The following is a 19,213-nucleotide window of genomic DNA, read 5'->3' as shown; positions in this document are numbered from 1 at the left end:
GCACTTATAAACCCATTCCACTACTCTTCCCAACTAATGTCCCATATGTTGATCCATTATTGTCACTTTTAACCTCTTTTCACCATATTTCATGCTTATTTTTACCAATTTAACATTACAATTTGCCATGCCCATTATTTTCCAGTTTAAATTAATTGTTCCATTGTTGACACTTTTTCTGTCTGTTTTTGGCTGGTGGTTTTTAAAATCCCATGACCATCACTGTTAACCCACTTTGTTACCCGAAGGGTTTACATCTTTAATATGACTATATACTACGGGACAAATGATAATAAACTTCCTGGATAACAGTGGATATTATTCAGATAAATAAATAAATGTGGTTATCACAGATTCATAGAACAATGGATAATAATTTTACTGACTTTATGGATGGACCCCAAAAATCTCTCCCCTTTATTCCCCCTTATAGATGGTCCTGTCTCCACATGACTGTTCTTCAATGTTCATGTCTGTGTTCAACCACCTTCAACTACAGTGGGGGTCCCCGGTCTCTGGAAGCTTTATTTTGGGGGTCACGGGCTGAAAAGGTTGAGAACCACTAGACCAGGGGTCTGCAACCTGCGGCTCTGGAGCCTCATGTGGCCCTTTGACTCTTTTGCAATGGCTCCCTATAGCTTTAAAAAAACCTATTGAAATAAAGAGTTGTTATTTTCCTACAGAGGCTATTATTGATTAATGACAAATAAAATCAAGATATAACATTTGTTAACCTAAAAATAAATCACATTGTGCAATGACTCAGCACCTTCCTACTTCACTTCCTACAACATCTACAGACCATCAGCTTTCCTGCACATGTGGCTAACCTAAAGTTTTAAATCCCTGGTAAATAACTAAACCAACAAAAACACTTTTCTGGAAGAAAATAGAGATTTTAATTGTGTGGGAACAGATTCATTTAACCACCAATGTACAGGTTAAATATGTATGTTTTATGTGTGGCAAGAAATGAGAAATTAGCATGTGTTGATCACATGATCATGTGTTATCAAACTTCGTTACTTTTTGAGGCCCTTTAAATACATTAACTAAAAATAATCTTTATATAACATTGTGTTCATGTAAACTGAGATGTGTACGAATTTGAAGATGCAAGATACTGTTTAGTTGTTATTTCTTGATGTTAATTTATTTCATTTTATTTTAATCTGTTTTTAAGTCGCCATTTACATGATTAATATAAATCAAATCATGAAATCAAACATTACTCATGTCATTTTAACTGTATAGAATTTCATTCACTGTATTGTCTTCATTGAGAAGGTTCTTTTTCCGGCTCCAGGAGGACTTTAATCCAGGTGAGATGAGGTTTAATGGCTCCTTTGAGAGTAAAGGTTGCAGATCCCTGCACTAGACAAACCACACAGTTTGCTGCTATTGAACATGGAAATGCTATGCTACACTAAACAATGGGAGGAGGAATTGCAAATAGAGCAACTCAGCAAACGCAATGAGCCCTATTCTCCGGTATGGACTTAAATGTTTTTTTTATGCGGTTAGGCACTTATCTCCTGCGCGTATTCTCCACTCCAGGCTCCGGACACGCCCACCACGCATAAATTGTCAACGCATGTAAGTCTGTGAATGAAGGCGGTCTGAAGCCAAGGAGGAGGACAGAATGTTGTTGTGTAAACACAGCCTGAGTTTTTCAGGACAGTGTTAACTGACAGCTTTACACACAACAGCTGCAGGCATGAATGAGAGGAGGAATAAAGAAAAAAGGCAACAGAGAGATCTTTTCTGCTAAATCAACACTTCTGAATGAATGAATAAAAAAATATCTGAAAGAATTCATATGCAACTACTTTTTTCTTCTTTTTAAATCTGCCCATATTTTCCTGACTTCTTCTGTTGTTTACAGATCTGAATCAGATTCGCTAAGTTAAGCGAGTTGATTTCAGCCTGGCTACGTTCGCGCTCTTGTGACAGAGGTGGAGCGTCAGACCAATCACAATCACAGAGAAACTGTGTAGTGCAATTTACATCACAAGTGATGAATAATTCTTTAAAATATGAAGAATTCAAATCAATAATTCAGACCAAAAACACTGTTGCTACAGTAAAAGCAGGAAAGAATGAATGCAGGAATTGATGAGTGTTAATAGTTAAATTAGTGAGATTATTAAACTAAGACTAAACAGAAACTCTGATCAGTTTCACTTTCACCTTCTGTGGCTCTGATGCTGCGTTCATACAGCTCAGCCTACATCATAATATGAACAATATTTGTATTTTGTATTATCTTACAGGACTGAGGCTCGCTGCATCACCACAGATTACACTAATTCATTCATTAACTTAGGTCTGAAAGCGTCCGACGCACACAGACTTTATCAGCTGACTAATGTAGGTCAGTCCATCAGATAAAAATCTCTATATTTCCTATACGATGTCACCGTAAAATGAAAGTATTGCATCAATGTCTAAATATTCTCTCTCCTGTCAACTTCACATCAGATTCACACAGAGACGTGTTCACAGAACGATCCTGCTTTTATTGAGCAGGTTGTTTTCTAAGAGAACTGATTGGTCAGGAGGCGGAGCTTTAGTACTCGCTAAGATCCTTGCCAGAACAAAACTTAGTCCCGACCAGGTTAATCGTTCAGCCTAAGTTACCGTGGTGATTTAACCTCGTAAGACGTTAGCCTGCTTCGTAGTCCAGCACACTGATTAAATCCAGGAAGTTAGTTGACTAAAACAGAAATATTTCTGATGACAACCAGTAAATTATGACTAAAACTAACTTTGATTTGAGTCAAAAGACTGAGTAAAACTGAATCAATGTTTTCTGTCAAAATGAACACTGCTCCCCATCTTCAGCAGCTCAGACACACAAAATACAAAGTGAGGTTCATTCGTGAGCACTGAGGAGACAGAGTTAGAGCAGAGAGCATCATGCAGCACAGTGAGAACATTAGTGAGACCAAGTCTGGATCTTACCTCGAACATACAGGTTAGCTGGTGCTGAATAGCGAGTCCCAGCTCTGTTGACGGCCACACACTCGTACTTGCCCTGGTCGGATTCCTCACTGTTTTCAATCTGTAGAGCTCCTGGAGAAGCAGGTGACTGTGTCAGAGTTTAGAGCTGCAGCACACACACACACCTCAGCCTCATTTATCAACAGATTGTAGTAAGCTGCACCGATCTGTGTGAGGGTTAGGGTTAAAACCTGGTGATGCTCCCATAGAACCAAAAAGTTATTGTGTGAACATTAACACTAGGGCTGGGATGATACGCCTCTGTCTGTGGAGCCCAGAGCTCACAGCAAACATGGTGATGCTGCTTTTAGTTGTTATGCTGCAAAGAAGTGGAACAAACTGCCAGCAGAGCTGAAGTCAGCATCAAATGAACATTTTTAAATCAAAGTTAAAGTCACTCTTTTTCTCAACTGCGTATGATTGAGAGGAAGATTTCTGGTCATGTTGTTGATGTCATGTGTTGATGATTTTAAATGTTTTTACTGCTGATTTTAATGTTTTTATTGATTTATAAGCTGTTGAATGTTTTCTGTTGCACTTTTTGATCATGTAAAGCACAGTGTGTTGTCTTGTGTATGAAATGCGCTATACAAATAAATTTGCCTTGCCCGGATTAGATTGGATCACGATACTTGGATGGCAATCTGAAATATATTGCTGATTTATTAGTTATTGTGGTTCGATAGTAACTATTATTTTAACAATTGTACTTTCATTTTTTTTTTATTTCCCCAAAAACTAAAGTTGAATCCAACACTTCTAGAAACAATACACAGGTCATAGTTCTAGAAAAAGTCGTAGTGTTAACATATGACCTTGTATACAGACGTGAATAAATAAATCTAATATCTCATACTTTGCATGTTAAGTCTATATAATACAGTATATTAGGTTCATCTTTTAAGTCAATTTAATGAAATAAATGAACTTTCGTAACTTTTGCAATCCTGAATTGTGGCCCTAAAACGCTGTAGTCTATATTACACTGGATGCGTAACTGCTCCATAACGTCTCAGTGCTCCACTGTCCGTCAATCCCCACCTTAAACCCAACGCCTGTGATGTGTATCTGTTGTGGCAAGGACTCAGGAGGTCTCACTAACTCACGTGTAATTGTGTGAGTTGTAGTGAATATAATGACAACCATAAAACCATACAAACAATTGATCGTGTCCTTGGAGAGGATCAGAAACTAAAACACTTGGTCCTGTCATGTAGATCTTCATCTTTTGTGGAGATTATTGTGGCTTAACCATAGATAAGGTCAATATTAATATGGGAAATATGATCCACTTCCGGCCTGTCCAGGGTGTAGCCCCGCCTAGTGCTTGAAGAAAGCTGGAGATGGGCATTAGCAGACCCCCCCACCCTGAAAAGGAGCAAGAGGGTCGCAAAATGAATGGAACTAAGATCCGACTTGAACATGGAGTATTTTATTTTGCAAATAAGCCGGATGTTTTATTCTGTCTGTGCACTACTTCCTGTGCCACACAAAATCATCTTTGCTGAATGTATGCATTGTTTCCCTGAGTTCTGTCAAAAATAGAGGGTCTGTGCATCTGTTGGAGGGTCTGTGTATCTGTTGGAGGGCTCTGGACTGATGGAGTCATTACGCATGAGGTGGATATTGACACATTGGCTGTGTTTGAAATCACACACTCTGTACTATGCACTACAAACTCAATGAGTATATACTGTCTACTATATACTCTAAGTATGATTAGGATGTATAGTGTCCCCACTGAGTTTCCCAAGATGCATTTGGAATCTTCAACGACAACAACCTGAATCACACTGAGGCTAAATATCTGTTGATTCTCCACCTTTGAAAGTTCTGAAAACATTTTAAGTGACAAAGTGTCCAAGTAGAACATGCGCTCGTTTGATCCAAAAAACTCTAGTAGACATTTCATTCTGACATTTCAGAGATTTTCAGAGACCCTCCATTTACTTTTTTTGACAAAACTTCCTGTTAACTTAAAAACAAGAGCCCTATTTACAAAAGAATTAAAAAAAAAATGAATGCAAGATGAGAAAAGATGCTTTTATTTTGAAAAGGGGATGTTTGATATTTAGCTTTGAAACCAGTCCCTGGACCATTTTACATTCTGCTCGCAATGCATCATGGGATGGTTGAGTATGACTAGTGTGCCCACCGTGCATACTTAAAAAATGTCCCCATATAGTATACATCCAGGTATTTCTCACATACTATCTATTGTCAACATACCACATACTCATTTTGACATCAGACTTAGTATGAGTAGTACATTAGTGTAACATTTACAGACAGTGACTTTAATGGAAACGTATCAGCTCCGTTGCTGTTACGCAGCACTTACACATTAAGTGGAAAGTGTGGGTTACACTGCAGAATAAATCTTTAAAACCCTTATTTTGATGGGTTCAGCCAATTATTTTATGAACTGTCAGGTTTATCTTGTCTAACGTACAGTGCGTACATATTGTCACATTATCTGTTAATAAATGAGGACCAGGGCCAATAGGAAACATCATTTCTCAGATCATGTTGCTATACTTTGCTTAATGCACTAAAAGTAACCAAAGACTCGCGTCTAAGAATCAAAAGACAAAAAAATAAAGATTAAGATGGACAATGATGAACAAGTGCTGGCCTTTAATTTAAAGACAGTAATATTTCAATTATCACTCATTAGCTCCAACTCTGGACCACACACTTACCTGACAGCATTTCCAAACCTCGTCTCACTGCTTTTACCAACAATTCAGACCATTTTTCCGTTGAGAGGTTAGTTTATTAAACTAGATGCAAAAATGTCCTTGTTAAAAATGCAGTAGTGTGTACAGAGTGTAGATGTGATGAACAATAAATACATGAGAAACACAATTACACAGATTTCAGAATTCATTTCTGAAATGTCAAATGGGATGAGTTTGTCAAACAACTTTGAAAATATATGTTTTACTTTCAGACATCAGTTTAAATGTGATTTAAATGTATTCAAGGGTATTCCTGTAATCAGATCAATGATTTGAACAAGCACAGTATGAAATCCAGGAGCTACTTTGCTTCACATACAGTTAAATATTTAAGGAATTAAAACTATGTTTATTTGTTACGTACATGATTTGTCATTATTTACATGAAAATTTAAAGCTGCTGGAGACGATAAGGACATAGTGTAGGCCTCAAAGATTGTTTTGATCTCCACTGTGAACACTTTCTTATTGACATTGCTTGTTTGGTGCATTGCATTGTGGGATGTGGAGTCTTAATTAGTTACAATTATTTAATTGTATTTGAGTTCAGATAATTGACATTGTAATTGTAATTGGCATGACAATTCTATAAAAATTGTCAATTACAATTTAATAAACAATGCTATGGCTTACATGTATGTAGTTAACAATTCTAAAAAAACATGTTTCAGATTTAGTTTTCCCACTACCTGTCAGTGAATCTTGAGGATCATTTTACTATTTAAAAAATAAATAAATCAAGGGGTACAGTGACACAAAAAAGGCTCAGATGCCCACACCAAAAAGATTAATACCAATATTTTCATTGATTAGGAAGCCTAACAAAGAAACCATGAGATGAAAATCTAATTGGATGATAGATAATAATTTTTGTGTATTTTACAGCTAATTTAAGACATGGATTGAAAAAAATATAGGGGTTATTTATTTCAGGCTCATTAAGTGTTATTAATTCTCATTGAACTTTAGTAATTGAGAACCTAATTGGAATTGACTTTCAGGGGGAAAATAATAATTGTAATTTTAGTCTCATCACCATAATCATAATTGAGTTGTAATTGTACATGGATAATTGAAGACGTAACTGTAATTGAAAAATGGAATTGACCCCAACCCTGGTTGCAGCAAAACATTGGTAGATGTTTATTTTAGAGATTACACAGAAGAATCCTTGGTTATTCCGTTTTAAAACCAAATCAAAATAACAAACAAACGTGAGGTTCGTTTGTTTTACTGATTTCAAACCAAAACAGAAATACAGAAAAATGCAAGGTTTTTCTGATTTAAAATTAAACCTTTTGTTTATGTGATATTTGGATATTTACGGGGAAACAGAGTTGACCCACAGACAAGGGCGGACTTTTACTCCTGGACAAAAAAGGAGCAATGCATAAGTCACATTATTGATAAATTAGTGGATTAAAAGTTATTAATACATGAATTATTTTTTTTAATGGATGCTACGTAAAACATGCATCTAAAATATGTGACTAAAGGAACCAGAAGTGGTGCAATTAAACTACTGGTGCTCTTCGTTTCTTGTGATCAACTTCCTGTGTGTTGACGGCTGCTGTTAGTGGTAGCGGTATTAAAATGTGCAAAATAAATATTTCATTGCCCTCAAAATAGCTGTAATTGTTTTTGCAAAAGTGTGAAATGGTAAAAGTTCAAACATCTATTGTTCCTCACACCAGCCTCACTGTTGATAACCAGTCACCAGATTATTTGGATACTATTTGAACTGTAATACTGTTCTGTAAAATTGGAATGATATTCACAGATTCAAACTTCCACCATCAATAACTCTTTAACCAAACATTATCGACAAACAAATTACGTCTCTTTTCCATCGGTGTGAGGCGTGCTACATGCTACAAGATCATTTTCATCAAACACAGCAGAGTAAAAGTCCACCCCCCTCTGTGGGTCCACTCTGTGTGGTGAGCTTAAAACATGAAGCACTCATCCATAGTTTTCCCGTAAATATCCAAATACAGTATCACACGAACAGAAGATTTAATTTTAAAACAGAAAAACACTGCTTATCTGTTTTTTATTTTTCTGTATTTCTGTTTTGGTTTTAAATCACAGATTCAGAAAGATCGTAATCCATCTGAAATTCAATATCTGGTGTAATGAGGTGATATCACTCAAACAATAATGGAAACAAACTAATCACTGTCCTCCTCGTCCGAAGAACAAACACCAAATCACAGTAAGAATGAAGGAGTCCACATCCCACAATGCACTTCACCAAACTGTGAAACACAAAGTATTTACACTGGAGATCAAAACAAACGTTAGACCGACAATTTCAACCTTTTACATCTTTTTATGAGCAAATGATCTTTTACTGATCTACTGTATGAGGCCCACACTATGTCTTTACCTGATTAACAATTATCGTCTCCAGCAGCTTTAAGTTTCCAACTCACTTCTCCTAAACCTGCCACAGGTTCCACGTGGGGGTAAAAACTTTATGCTTTGCTCTGACGGATTCATTTGAAGTGCCATGTGTTTATTGATGTCTGTCCACAGAGACAGACTCACACAACAGGCTACAGAAAGAAACAGAAAATACTAGAGCCGGGTATTTTTATAAACACATTTCCAATCCATAATTGAAAATAAAAGAACACGACTCAAATCTGTCATGTATTGTATTATATTTAGATATATTTTCATGATAATTACTTTTTATTGGGTATATTATGTATGGTAAAAATAATCCAGTGATAGTGATAGTGTTACTAATTTTAACGATGGTATTCTAGTGTCAAAGGGAAAAAAAAAAGTTACATACAAACATTATCGTTTTTAAATAAAACTACATTCACACAAAACTGCATTAATGTGATTTTGAGGGCAGTGAAAAGCATTCCAGACCTTTCTATCCAATCAGAGCAAGCTTCTCAACCAAAAAGTTTAGGGTACAGGCAACTTTTTTAACCCCACTGATCAGTGATCACATGATAGTGGCCTGTCCCTCTATATTAAGGGTGGAAGAATCAATGTTATTGATAGAAAAAAAATATATTTTTTACAATGTTTTTGAATGAAAACACCATTTAAAGGAGCATAGAGCAGGATGTATAAATCAGACTCCATAGTGACACCACTGTTATGTTCTGTTGGGTGTTTTGTTATTCTGTCTGTTTATTCTGAGTCTTGTCAGTGTTTCAGGGATTCCTGTTTGTGGCTCCACCCCTCAGTGATGTCTGTGTGCTTGGGTGGTGATTGATTAGCTCCCTCGTGTTTTCACCCAGGTGTGGCCCATTCCCAATCAGGCCTCCTCCACTATTTAGCTGAGTGGTTGGACACAGTATGGCTGCGGGATCATTGTGTGTATGATGTCAGGTTAGTTGTCTCCTTCCGTGTTTCTGGTCTTGCTCCCTGTTCCTACTCCCCTGTTTTTTGGATTTAAGTTTGGATTTTGTATTTTTGAAATAAACATGGACTGGTTCCAAGAACGGTATTCCTGCATCCTGCCTCCATCTTTCCCTGCATTTGGGTCCTCACCAACAGCTCACCGTGACAACCACAGTGGTTAGTGTAACTGCAGCCATCAGCCAAGCCTGTTTACAGCTGATACTAGAGGATGGATACCCGACCAAACCCTGACGGCACCGGACGGGTCGGGTTCGGCAGCGTTCTTCCGTTCCTGCTGCAGCTGCCATAGCTAATGTAGCTGCTACACACTGTGATCCACTGGGCAACTTGGCAAGGAGAATGGAGAAGAGGACAATTATAAAGGAATACACTGTTGAAACATTCCTTTTTCTGCACAATAACATGGATTATTCTTATCTTTGATACATGGATTATATAAATAGATCCGATGGGTCTCTTACGTGCACTGTGCCCATGTTTGTGTTTCACTTTCGCTTGTTACCCGTGCGCTGATCTGATGTTGACATTAACAGTTTGTTAATAAAATCAGTGCTGACTGTTACTGTAACATTTTTACTGTTGGGTCGGACTCGGACAAGAAAATGTGGCCTGATCCGCCCTCCAACTGTGACACGGGTATTTATTTACTCATTGTTCATGTGACTGTTAACTGTGCACATGCCTCTGCGTACATCTGTAAAACCAAACTGTGGTTTAGTCCACCGTGATTGTCTTCTTTTAGTCTCCAAGCTGTCTTCTTCTCATTCTTCTTTATTTCTGGTATTGGGACGCCTCTCCAAGCCGTCGAGAACGCGCACCAGAGTCATTTGACGTCACCATTAGGTTCATTTTACTTCACATCTACAGAACTACGTGGGATATCAAACCCAGAACAGCAGAACAAAATGTATCACACAATCTGTTCAAGGAAATAGGTAGAAATGTGTGTGAACTCATTCTCTTTGGTTTAGAGCGCTTCATCAACCATTAGCATAACAAAAAATTAAAATGAATGTTTATTTTTTCTCAAATCCTGACCTATGCTCCTTTAATTTAGATTATAATTACACCATAATTGTAATTAATCATCAATAACACGATTACAATTGTAATTGACCCCAACCCTGGTACAGACACATCGTGTACATATCCCCGTCTGTCTATGTGTGAGTAGACATGTATGTACTTATTGTAGCTGTGTGTGCGTCTTCTTCCTGGTTTACAAATAAGCATAAAAATTAAACGTGCAGTTATAACATTTGTTTATTTTTATTTGTTTATTTGAGTGAAACAGTGTTTATTTTTGTCAGGTTTGGGGTCAATTATAATTGTAATTGCGTAATTGATAATTAATTACAATTGTGGCGTAATTATCACTGTAATTGTAATTTTAAAAGGCTGTTGCTGTCGTTATTGTAATTAAATTGTAATTGCCATGAAAATGTTCTAAAAAGTGTCAATTATAATTTAACGCAAAACATGGGAACCATGTTACAGTACTATTTACAGTTTTACACAAGTGGTTAACATTTATTAAAATATGTTTTATATCAAGCTTTCCCACATTTTACCATTTAAAATTCAATTAATTGAGGGCTGCACTGAAAAGAGGCTCAGACGCCCACAACAGAACTATTAAAAGCTCTATTTTCATAGAGTAGGAAGCCTAACAAAATAACCAAGATAAAGATGATAGGTATTTGTTTTTAGTGTATTTTACAGCTGATTTAGGATCCGTTATCATACGAGATGATAACACAAGAGGAAAGTTAACTTTTATTAAGTTATTTATTAAAGGCTCAGTAATTGTGATTAATTGTTATTGAACTTTAGTAATTGAGAACGTAATTGTAATTGACTTTGAGGATAAAAAAACAATTGTATTTGAATTGTAATTGAAAAAAATGCTGGTTACTTTAATGCTAATTGGACATGTAATTGTAACTGAAAAATGTAATTGACCCCAACCCTGATTAATGTACAGCCAAAGTTGTAAATGCACCAAATTTATCTAAACGTTAAGTTGCATCCGTAGTCCCACGATAGATATCTGAGTGTGTTACATTTAATACTCAGTGAATTATATCATGTCTTCTGTTCTTTAACATGTTAAAGCATTAAAAATGGATATAAACGATGTTGAAATTGCACTAACATTAAATCTGTGAACTTGTGCTGTAGAAACTTAATGTGATTCATGCTCTGTAGCCTGAGAACATGAGACCATGGTGAAGAACACAGATGTGTGGAACAGGGAGAACACTGAGGAGGGAGAGTGGAGAAGATGGGCATGGGGTGGGGGGTGGGGGGGGCATAGTGAAGGCGGTTGGAATGAGTAGATGTTTCTTTACCCGGCATTCTTACCTCGGATTGGTGTACCACCTGTGAGGTAGTGAATGCAAATAAAATCAAAGGTAAGCATTAGTAAAAACGGAGGCAGAGAACAAATAAAGAAAACGATCAGAGGGAGTGTTTGTTCACTGTAACATTTACAGAAGGACTGTAAATTATAATCTCTCTGTTTATCCAAATATATGTTTTATCTATTTATTCTTTAATATGCTTCATTCAAAATCAGGAACTCGTTGATAAAAAGGTAATAACATGTTATTGGAGCAGCTTAAACTTCTTCCTGTTCTGATCAGTGTGTTTCTAATGCATTATTTACTGTAACTCTATCTACACTAATCCAATCAGCCTGAGATATTCAAACACAACTAGCAGTCGTTTTATTGGTTTTTATTAAATTGAATTAAAGTGTAATAATGATTCAAACAGGAGAAACATTTTAGCTTGAAGTCATTATGTCATTTATGTGACCCAGGGTTGGGGTCACTTATAATGGCAATTGCGTAATTGGTCATTAATTACAATTATGATGTAATTATGATTGAAATAATTTAGTTGCAATTGAGTTCAGATAATTGACTTTGTAATTGATATTCATACGTTTTCCTGTCAGTTTGCTTCATGATCATTTTACCATAAAAAAAAAAAAATATACTAAGAGAAAAAAGGCTCAGACACAGCTGAGAGGCTCATTAGCAGACTTTCTTTAAAGCTGCTTCAGGATTTCAGAAGTGTTGGAGCAGGAACACATTGAAAACCTGTTGGACCACCGGCCCTCGAGGACCGTGTTTGGACACCCCTGCTTTAAGCACTGAATATTCCCCTTCGCGCATGCGCAGTACGAGTATGTAGACCAATAATGTCACCCGTGACCCCTGGATGACCCGGAGGAAGTTTATATCTTCAGGTATCACTCGAGGCCACTCCCCTTTTTTCTTCTTGCGCGCAGTTTGCTGGAATATTGTGCATACAGCTGCTGTTGCTAGTAGCTCCGTCACCGTGGAAGGTCGGAGCAGTGTGCAATCGCCCTCCAGGAGCTGCAATGGTGAGTGCTGGATAGCGGTAGCTTCACCCATTAGCAAACTCTGTTGGCACAGGCCGCATTAGCACCGCCTCCCCCAGCATATGGTTTGTGTTTGGTCCCAACGACACATGCTGACGAGGTAAGTAGCCTCTTATTCGGCAGATCAACGGTTTGTCTTAAGAAAAATAAAACAATAGACAGAGATTGTCGGTGACGGCTGCGTTTGCGCAGCCTACTCCCAAAGTTTAAGTTAGCTGACTTTGTTTGTTTGCTGGTGGGTCGTGTGCGCACGCCCAGAGCCCGGCGTGGATTTGTTTACATTAGCTTCACCGGCTGCAAGCTAGTTTCATCTTCTGTTAAAGAGCCCAGTTCGGGTGAGGACCACGGTACGGTGGTTGTTTTTTGTTTAGTATATTTGGGCCTCTACTGTGCAGGCAGCGTGCACGCTCCCTTCCCCAATATACAGTCCCTATACTTGCCCAAGCTACAGCATCCGCGCTCAGGCTGAGTCGAGGAGTGCAGGGCGAAACCGGACAGGCAGCGTACGCGCCCCCTCCCTCTGTTGAGCCAGAATACCTGTGTTGAAATTAGTGGGCAGCTACAATGGTTGGCTCTCATATTTGCACATCCTGTGGAGCTCCTTTACAGCCAGAGGATGGCCAGGACCTATGCCCTGCGTGGCTTGGTCCTGAGCACCTGAGGGAGGCGCTGTCAGGCAAACCCTGCATGAACTGCAGCTACTTGCCTCGGGCAGCCAGGGTTGCCAGGTTGGCGGGAGTGGAAGGCTCAGTAGCCGAGGTCGACCTCCCCCTGGGCAGCCACCTTCGGCCCGTCAGACACGCCCTAAGAGGTGGGCAGAGGTTGGAAGAGAACGAAGTCTGCCCATAGTGTGTTATCATCTAAAGTCGAGCAGCTGTCTGCTGAATTGGCTCAGATGAGATCCCTGCTGGCCGAAAGCCAGCCGGTTATTCCCCTGGAGCCTGATGTGGCACTCTCTCCCCCAATGCCAACGCTGCTGCCCGAGGAGGATACACTCTCTTTGGCGGCTTCAGCTAGCCATTTCTGTAATTATGGTGAGAATTTGGATGTTGGATCCCAGATGTCTGAGCAGGGCCCCCACTCCTCAGATCAGAGTCGCCAACAACCCACTCCACTGGTCGTTGTGATGCCCAGCGTCCCACACGGAGAACGGTTCGGGATTTTCGGGGCTCTGCTCGCCTGCCCCCCAGACAATTTCGAGCTCCGGAGCCTGTCCACCCTCCCACTAGGGCCCCGAGGGGCCGGGGGGGGCAGAGATTGAGGCCTTGGGGCCAGCGGTCGGGTATTTTTCGCATCAGCAGCTCCAACAGTGGGCTACTCATGCTTCAGACCCGTGGGTGGTTGCCACCCTAACCCATGGGTACAAACTTCAATTCCGCCGCCGCCCACCCACATTCGGCCATGACATCCATCAGTGACCCGTCAAAGGCTCTCGCATTAGACCAGGAGCTGCCCGCCCTCCTGGCCAAAATCGCCATAGAGCCTATAGACCCTTGGTCAGGTCACGGAGGGTTCTACTTAACATATTTTCTAGTGGATAAAAAGACAGGCAGATTACGCCCAAGCCTAGACTTCAAAGGGTTGAACGAATTTATGAAGGTCATGCCTTTTCACATGCTGACCACAGCAGATGTCCTCAGAACGGTGGCTCATGGGGACTGGTTCACATCAATAGACCTAAAGGACGCGTACTTTCACATCCCAATTGCTCGGCAACACAGGCAGTTTCTGCGGTTCGCATACCGCGGACGCTGCTGGCAGTTCAGGGTGCTGCCCTTCGGCCTCTCTCTCTCCCCAAGGGTCTTCACGATGTGTGTGTCTGCAGCCCTAGCACCTCTACAGTCTCAGGGCTTGAAGGTTCTCCCATACCTGGATGACTGGCTGATCTGTGCTCCATCCCGGGCCCAAGACACAGAGCGTCTCCTGTCCCATGTGGCTCGACTTGGACTCAAGGTGAATGTGGAAAAGAGTTGCCTGGTGCCATCCCAGGTCACAACTTTCATTGGGGTTTTACTGAACAGTGTAACAATGACAGCAAAATCCTCCCCCCACCGTGTGGACGATATTTCTCGCCAGCTCGCCTTATTCAGGGAGGGCCGCTGGCTGACTTATGTCTCTTTCCTCCGTATTTTAGACAAGCTAAGTCAGTCTCGGAGGTAGTTCCTCTGGGCTTGCTGTCGCTGCGCCTGCTTCAGAGGTGGCTGAACAGCTTTCACTTGGATGCCAAGCAGTACAGGAGCAGGAAGCTCAAGGTCTCACAACAGTGTCTTTGTGCCCTGGCTCTGTGGAGGGACAGGGCTTCCTTGCTCAGAGGCGTCCCTATAGGCTCTGTTCCATCTCGCAGGGAGACCGTTACCACAGACGCATGCCCCTCAGGATGGGGTGCAGTGTGGTAGAGCAGGACAGCCCATGATCGTTGGCCTGTGGAAGACCGATGTGCACACATCAATGTGTTGGAGCTGCGTGCAGTTCACCTAGTTCTCAGGCACTTCTTGCCACATCTGAGGGACAAGCATGTCGTTGTGCGGTTGGACAACATTTCAACAGTGTATCACATAAACCATCAGGGTGGTACCAAGTCTGCACGGCTGCTGGAAGAGGCAAAGGAGCTCCTCACATGGGCAGCCCCTCGCTTGATCAGCATACGAGCAATGCATGTACCGGGAGAGCAGAACCACTTGGTAGACTTCCTCTCCTGTCGAAAACCTCCATCAGGGGAGTGGCACCTCCACCCGGAGGTAACAAACATTATATGGAGCATATTCGGCAGGGCACAGGTGGACCTCTTCGCTTTGGAGCAGTCGACCCACTGCCCTCTGTGGTTCTCCTTGGCCGAGACAACCAGTCCTCTAGGCCAGGACGCATTGGCTCATCCCTGGCCGGATGGCCTCTTGTATGCCTTCCCTCCGTTTCCTCTGATTCAGCTGGTACTCCACGGGGTCCTTCAGGAGGACCACAGGATCCTGCTTGTAGCTCCCTTCTGGCCAGGAAGAAGCTGGTTCCCGCTCCTGCACAGCCTCTGTCACGGCACACCGTGGCACCTTCCCGACAGGAGGGGTCTCCTGTCCCAACTGGCCACGCGGCACCCCAATCCGCAACGCCTTCAACTGTGCATTTGGCCACTGGGGGGCCCGAGACGCTCCTAAGCATCTGTGCCGACCCAGTTAGATATACTATAATGAATGCAAGAGCACCATCTACTCGCCTTCAGTATGAGAACAGATGAAAACTATTTTCCGACTGGTGTACAAGGCGGAATGTGGACCCTGTTCACTGCCCTGTGCCAACTATTTTGGACTTCCTCCAGTCCCATCTGGACAAAGGGCTTTCGCATCCAACGCTGAGAGTCCATGTCGCAGCAATATCGACAATGGCACAAATGGCACAATTGGTAGCCACAAGCTGGTGTCCCTTTTCTTGAGAGGAGTTTGGAGGTTGCATCCTCCGAGAACCACGAGGTCTCCAGCATGGGATCTTCCCCTGGTGCTGGAGGCATTGCACCTTCCACCATTTGAGCCCTTGGCACAAGCAGCGCTGAAGTGGGTTACTCTTAAGAGTGCGTTCCTTCTGGCCATTTCCTTCGCAAAGCGTGTCAGTGGGCTGCACGCCCGATCAACCAGCGACACATGTCTGAGGTGGAATTCGAATGGCTCGGGAGTCACTCTGTGGCCGAACACAGCCTTTCTCCCTAAGGTGCTGTCCCGCGCTCACCTCAACCAGCCCATTCGGCTGGCACAGTTCAACCCTTCTTCCATGGAGCCAGTCTGACCTGTTGTGCCCAGTGCGTGCCCTGAGAGCCTACCTTGCAGCTACTGTAGGTTTTTCGGGGGTCTGATCAGCTCTTTTTCTGTTATGGTGCCCCAAACAGGGGTGGTGCTGTCTTCAAACAGTGCCTGTCCCACTGGATTGTCGATGTGATTGCCCATGCATATCGGGCAAGTAACCGTCTCCTCCCGTCTGGTGTACGGTGCCACTCTACCAGGAGTGTTGCTACGTCATGGACTGCCCTGAGGGGAGTGCCCCTGGAGGACATCTGTGCCGTGGCCTCATGGGCATCGCCGGACACTTTCTCCAGATTCTACAGGGTGAATGTGGCCACACCCCATCGGCTGTAGTCCATAGGCAGGAGTCCTCTGATCCTACACACTGAAGGGTGGTAAGCAGGATTTTTCGCGACTTTTCTGGTATAAGTCATTCAGTGATTAAAGCACCACCTCTGGTGGTCAGCAGGGATGAAATAGAACGTAAAGTTACGAATGTAACTATGGTTCTATGAATCCCGAATGACCGCCAGAGCTCTTTGTCACTCAGAATTCTCATGTGCTCACGAGAAGATTATGTAGGAAAGTGCCCTGGAGTGATACCTGAAGATATAAACTTCCTCCGGGTCATCCAGGGGTCACAGGTGACATTGTTGGTATACATACTCGCACTGCGCATGCGCGAAGGGGAATATTCAGTGCTTAAAACACCGCCTCTGGCGGTCATTCGGGATTCATAGAACCATAGTTACATTCATAACTCTTTGTTTTATGTGGTTATTTCTTAAAGGCTCAGTAATTGTGATTAAGTGAATTTGAACTTTAGTAATTGAAAACATAAACGTAATTGATTCCGGGGGAAAACAATAATTGTAATTTTAATTGTAAAAAATACAGGTCAACATAATTGTAACTGAATTGTAATTAAAAATGGTTAATTAAAGATGTAATTGTAATTTTAAAATGTAATTGACCCCAACCCTGGTGTGACCACTAAACTCCAGCTAACAGTGCAACATGTAAAATGCTAAATCATGGGTGGACAACTTCTATCACAAAAATGTGAATATCTGATCCGAGCGCCACATTATTAACATTCATGTCAGCATGAATGACCAATCTGAGCATTAATACAAACTTGTAAACACACTGTTCGTGTGTTTTTAAATTCATTTTGTTAAGTTTCTCGTCAATATGATGAATTTTTGTCTTTGTGTTTTTGTTGAATTTTTTCTGTTCTTGTTACATTTTGTGTAATTTTGTGTCTTTGAAGCCCTTTTGTATAGGTTGTTGTTTTTCTTGTCATGTTGTGTGTTTAAGTGCTTGTTTAGTGCATCGTTGCTGTCATTTGAGTGTCTTTTATTATTATTTTTATGTAATTTTTAAAAATCTTTTTGTTGTTACTATTTGTACTTTTCTTGACATTTTGTGCATTTTGCTGTCGTTTTCTGTTTCTGAAGTTTTGTATATTATGTTGTTCTTCATATAACTTCCAACTTCATGAATTACAATTTTGTTTTGGATGCCACACAAAATTAGACCGAGGGCCGCATATGGCCCCCGGGCCTCCAGTTCCCTATGTCTGTGCTAAAGTATTAGGATGTTAGTCCATTTAAAGAAAACAAACATGACTCAGACGCTCCAGCAGAGGAGAGGATCCTGTACGGGTGACAGAAAGGTATCAAAAAGGGCCCCTGAAGCTGTGTGGCACCCAGGGCTCTGACAAAGGGCACATCAGCAGCTTTCAGAGGGTGGGGGGAGGGGCGGGGCATAACTGAGACCTGCCATGACGTCACCTCAGAACCAACAGTAACCAACTCACCCTTAACGTCACCCTAAAGCCGAGGCGTCATGACAGATTTCAGGGTTCATTGTGAAAAATAATCAGATAATTATATTTTGACAATGAGTGAACAGTAGTTAATGCCATGTGTGTGAACGATTCTAGTAATGCTATGTGCTTAAGCTTTAAAGTTCGGTGTGGTGTGTAAAAACACAATTTTTATGAATTAATGTTGCACCTTCATCCTCCTCTCTAACCTTTATTAAGACCTGTCATTTGTCCTCATTTTGAGGTAATCTCTATCATCTATGTGGTACATTATTTGTATATAATAAAAAGGTGAATGGGTCAAACTAGAAATAAATCAGTAAACAATAAATATTAATTAAACTCCATACAATGGCTACGTTTACAAGAGCACAAACAAAACACAATATTATACACCCTATTCGTTTGATTGCCTTTTAAAAAATGGGACTACTTTACAGTTTTAGAGCCTGTGTTCCTCCATCTTGAAATCACGTGATCGATGATGTCACACAGCCCCACTGCCAATAAACATCCCATTGTTTTCTGTTAGAGTGAAGCATTCTGCGCGTCTGCACCTGAGACAAGTGTGTCTGCACCTGAGACGTGTGCTTCTGCACCTGAGACGTGCGCTTCTGCACCTGAGACAAGTGTGTCTGCACCTGAGACGTGTGCTTCTGCACCTGAGACAAGTATCTCTGCACCTGAGACAAGTATGTCTGCACCTGAGACAAGTATGTCTGCACCTGAGACGTGTGCTTCTGCACCTGAGACGTGCGCTTCTGCACCTGAGACAAGTGTGTCTGCACCTGAGACGTGTGCTTCTGCACCTGAGATGTGTGCTTCTGCACCTGAGACGTATGCTTCTGCACCTGAGACGTGTGCTTCTGCACCTGAGACGTGCGCTTCTGCACCTGAGACAAGTGTGTCTGCACCTGAGACGTATGCTTCTGCACCTGAGACGTGCGCTTCTGCACCTGAGACAAGTGTGTCTGCACCTGAGACATGTGCTTCTGCACCTGAGACAAGTATGTCTGCACCTGAGACGCGCACTTCTGCACCTGAGACAAGTATCTCTGCACCTGAGATGTGGGCG

At 41.5% G+C, this 19,213-nt stretch overlaps 1 protein-coding gene across 5 annotated transcripts in view; it reads right to left on the bottom strand.

The window, feature by feature from the left end:
- The window catches only part of ptprfa (protein tyrosine phosphatase receptor type Fa), a 147,238-nt gene that overhangs the window by 87,995 nt on the left and 40,030 nt on the right, over positions 1–19,213 (bottom strand). For 3 of the 5 annotated variants that reach the window (XM_028443395.1, XM_028443399.1, XM_028443396.1), the window contains exons 6-7: positions 11,499–11,516; positions 2,965–3,075 (exon numbers count right to left, since the gene is read on the bottom strand). In XM_028443395.1, coding sequence (XP_028299196.1) covers positions 2,965–3,075; positions 11,499–11,516 — 129 coding nt within the window. The remainder of the gene's footprint in view (positions 1–2,964; positions 3,076–11,498; positions 11,517–19,213) is intronic. The other 2 variants (XM_028443397.1, XM_028443398.1) reach the window with 1 other exon arrangement.

Source organism: Gouania willdenowi, chromosome 4 (genome assembly GCF_900634775.1).
Source record: "Gouania willdenowi chromosome 4, fGouWil2.1, whole genome shotgun sequence".
NCBI classification, from domain to species: domain Eukaryota; kingdom Metazoa; phylum Chordata; class Actinopteri; order Blenniiformes; family Gobiesocidae; genus Gouania; species Gouania willdenowi.
The sequence above is the reverse complement of the archived record's forward strand: the minus strand, read 5'-3'. Positions and strand labels throughout refer to the sequence as shown.